Raw genomic sequence first — 3,957 nt, 5'->3', positions numbered from 1 at the left:
ATCACCAATACCAATGTCAAATCTTCTGTTACTATGAGGGGATGAAGATGAAGAAGAACAAATGTCTGTTCTACTTAAGAACTACTGCGGTGAGGAAGAAGAATGTTGAGTTGGAGGCATGATGGAGGGATGGGGAAAAGATGAGGGGAAGAAAAGAGAAGAAGCATTAGGGGGTTTGTGCTTGTGGAGCAGGATTTAGGCAACTTCCTCTTCGCCCTCCTCCTCGAATTCGCCCTCCTCGGCAGTGGCGTCCTGGTACTGCTGGTACTCAGACACCAGGTCATTCATGTTGCTCTCGGCCTCGGTGAACTCCATCTCATCCATGCCCTCTCCGGTGTACCAGTGGAGGAAGGCCTTGCGGCGGAACATGGCGGTGAACTGCTCGGAGATGCGCTTGAACAGCTCCTGGATGGCGGTGCTGTTGCCGATGAAGGTGGCGGCCATCTTGAGGCCGCGGGGCGGGATGTCGCAGACGGCGGTCTTGACGTTGTTGGGGATCCACTCCACGAAATAGCTGCTGTTCTTGTTCTGGACATTCAGCATCTGCTCGTCCACCTCCTTCATGGACATGCGCCCGCGGAATACTGCGGCCACCGTCAGGTAGCGGCCGTGGCGCGGGTCGCAGGCGGCCATCATGTTCTTGGCGTCGAACATCTGCTGGGTGAGCTCAGGCACGGAGAGCGCACGGTACTGCTGGCTCCCCCTGCTGGTGAGGGGGGCAAAGCCCGGCATGAAGAAGTGCAGGCGGGGGAAGGGCACCATGTTCACGGCCAGTTTGCGCAGGTCGGCGTTGAGCTGGCCAGGGAAGCGCAGGCAAGTGGTCACCCCGCTCATGGTGGCGGACACCAGGTGGTTGAGGTCGCCGTAGGTGGGCGTGGTCAGCTTGAGCGTGCGGAAGCAGATGTCGTAAAGCGCCTCGTTGTCGATGCAGTAGGTCTCGTCCGTGTTCTCCACCAGCTGGTGCACGGACAGCGTGGCGTTGTAGGGCTCCACCACCGTGTCCGACACCTTCGGGGAGGGCACCACGCTGAAGGTGTTCATGATGCGGTCGGGGTACTCCTCCCGGATCTTGCTGATGAGCAGGGTGCCCATGCCCGAGCCCGTTCCCCCGCCCAGGGAGTGGGTCAGCTGGAAGCCCTGCAGGCAGTCACAGCTCTCAGCCTCCTTCCTCACCACGTCCAGCACCGAGTCCACAAGCTCCGCCCCCTCCGTGTAGTGGCCCTTCGCCCAGTTGTTCCCGGCACCGCTCTGCCCTGCAGATGACAACACCCCACACGCCCATAAGACAACCAGCCAGCCCAGTGTGGGGGAGGGGACAGAATCTCATCTATGATTCACAACATAAATTAGAAATTATGTTTTACTCCCAATCCCACTAAATATGGTTCCATCCACACGGCGTTTCTCACAAAAGCTGTGTGGATTTAAAACAACTTCTGAAACCATAACCTTTATCATTCTTTTTCTAATTGGAATTGGATAGGATGCCTACAGACAAAGCATTTGGGGATTCTGTTATTCTGGTACAGTGCAGAAATGTTTAGCTTTCTTGTATTTCCAAACTAAAATTCTCCAAAATGGCATTTTTTTCTAGCCTTTATCTTACAATTTCTGCCATTTCAGGGCAGGGGCATACATAGTACACTTTAGGCTATGAGAATCTGTGGTGAATGACGTGATTCTGTGTTCGCAACATCTGTCGATGTTATTAGAGGAGACAAAAAGTTCCTTCTTTGCTACATTTCCATGACTACATCAAACTAATGTGCATATCAAGCAAAATAACATCAATGCATGTATCATGTATCATACATTGGGTCTCCTCACCATCCTTAACAAGTCACAGACTAGAAACCATAGCTCTGAATTGATCCACCCACCAAATACAAAGTTATCGGGTCTGAAGATCTGTCCGAAGGGTCCAGAGCGGACTGAATCCATGGTACCAGGCTCAAGGTCCACCAGGATGGCACGGGGGACAAACTTACCACCTTAAAATAAATAGATAAATAAATAAAAACACAAATCATGCCACAAAGTATACCACACTATGTGTGTGCATGCATGTGTGTGTAACAGTGTGTGTGTGTGTGTGTGTGTGTGTGTGTGTGTGTGTGTATGTGTGTGTGTGCAATGCACGTCAGTTGATTTGTTATGCTGATATCTTGTGTATTCCAGATGGCTATGCGCAGTCTGACAGTGTTGTAACAGTCAGACAATGCACTCATCTGACTTCATTCTTAACCATAACCTGTAACAGCCAGGCAGTCTCACACTATGCTGTGTGTACTTACCAGTGGCCTCATTGTAATACACACTAATCCTGTCTAGCTGCAGATCACTGTCACCATGGTACGTCCCTGTGGGGTCAATGCCATGCTCATCACTGATTACCTCCCAGAACTGAGAGAGAGAGGGAGAGGGAGGGAGAGGCAGGAGAAAGAGAGGACGGAGAGGGGGGAGGGGAGAGATTTTTATTTTCCTTTTTTAAAAATTGTTAACAATAATTTCAGAATTAATTTGACAGAGGAAATGGGGGAGGGACGTTCTGTTATCTGCTCATGCCTTATAATACATTGGCAAATTGAAAATCCCGTAGAAATTGAGCGGAGAGAGATATGGGGCGTGGCACGCCGGCAGGACAGAGAGAACGGATGACACAAAGCGGCAAGATGCGGACACCGCGGATGATCCGCCGCGCGAACATTAATGCCATATCACGACAGCGACAGCTCTGCTACGACTTGCTCTTTTCAGTGGTATAAACATTACAGAAGAGGGGGCTCAGTTAAACGACCCTGCATGGATGCATTTTGACTGAAGGAGGTCGCCTCTGGAGAAGCAGCCATTACAGACGCTCATCCCCCGCACGGCCCCTCCCGGACTCGCGGAAGACATTCACAAAGGCTCGCGTTCACAATAGCGACGCTGATGCTATTTTTAAACTGTAGTAATAGATTATATTCGACGATTTAAAAAATGTTAGTTAGAAACAAGGTGTAGAATTAACATGGTTATATAATTCGCCCTACATAGATCCCGAGTTCTGAATTGCAGCTGTTCTCTGTGCGAAGAAAATCACTGTGACGCAAATGAATCGCCTGACACGGTGCAGGCAAAGGCAATATCTCGCTCTGCATCCCCCAAATACGACGATATTCTACGTGAAGCTGCATTAAGTGATAATATTCTGCATTCTTTAATTTCGGGAAAAATCGGAGATTGAATTGATTTGCATCTTTCACTGCATTATATGCACATTAATTGCACTATCCCTCTAACGCCTCACAAAAACCCAGCTGGATGTACCCTATTTAAAAAAAAATAGATGCAAATACGTGCAAACGGTGCGATTTTACCTTGGCTCCAATCTGGTTTCCGCACTGTCCGGCTTGCAGGTGCACGATTTCACGCATGTTGGTGCTGGAAGGGCGAGCGGTTCGAGAATGAAGGAGATCGAGAACTGCGATTGAGCGTCTGCCCCTGACCGGCTCACGACGTCTGCCGCGCACCTTACGGCTACTGCGATGATACTGTGCTGCAGAATGACGTCATCACCATGACAACCGAAGACCTGAACCGAGAGCAGGGGGGACCGCTGTGCTCGTGGAAGGAAGGCAAGATGCTGTGACAGGAATCATTCCCTGGAATTCCACCCTTAAAAAAGGATAAAGCTCTGTGTTCTGCAAATGTAGGTCATGCGGTCTTTTTGCAGGCGTCATCCCCTTCACTGCTGTAATACTTTTTGCACGATGCTTTACACCACGGCTTCTGTGAAAACCCAGCCATGCAAACAGATCGCAGAATTCATAACGTTAAAATTAGCCTCAAAAGTCAGAAGAATTGAATTCAGTCAGAAGAATTCAGTGTTGTCATCTTTTTCTGTGTTGTACATATGGTTACCGTTTCTCTGCCAAGCTTGGCTTGCTAGGTGCCATTCGTGGGTCTTTCTGTTTG

The 3,957-nt window shown here is 49.6% G+C and overlaps 1 protein-coding gene across 1 annotated transcript in view; it reads right to left on the bottom strand.

Moving 5' to 3' along the window:
• LOC118793456 (tubulin beta-4B chain-like) overlaps window positions 1-3,542 on the bottom strand; it is a 3,687-nt gene extending 145 nt beyond the window's left edge. Inside the window, exons 1-4 of the mRNA XM_036551648.1 lie at window positions 3,360-3,542; window positions 2,295-2,403; window positions 1,881-1,991; window positions 1-1,253 (exon numbers count right to left, since the gene is read on the bottom strand). The exon at window positions 1-1,253 is cut by the window's left edge and continues 145 nt beyond it. Coding sequence (XP_036407541.1) covers window positions 196-1,253; window positions 1,881-1,991; window positions 2,295-2,403; window positions 3,360-3,416 — 1,335 coding nt within the window. The 5' untranslated portion in view covers window positions 3,417-3,542 and the 3' untranslated portion in view covers window positions 1-195. The remainder of the gene's footprint in view (window positions 1,254-1,880; window positions 1,992-2,294; window positions 2,404-3,359) is intronic.
• Between the last annotated feature and the right edge of the window lie 415 nt (window positions 3,543-3,957).

Source organism: Megalops cyprinoides, chromosome 1, assembly GCF_013368585.1.
Source record: "Megalops cyprinoides isolate fMegCyp1 chromosome 1, fMegCyp1.pri, whole genome shotgun sequence".
NCBI lineage: Eukaryota > Metazoa > Chordata > Actinopteri > Elopiformes > Megalopidae > Megalops > Megalops cyprinoides.
This window is presented reverse-complemented; position numbering and strand designations above follow the sequence as displayed.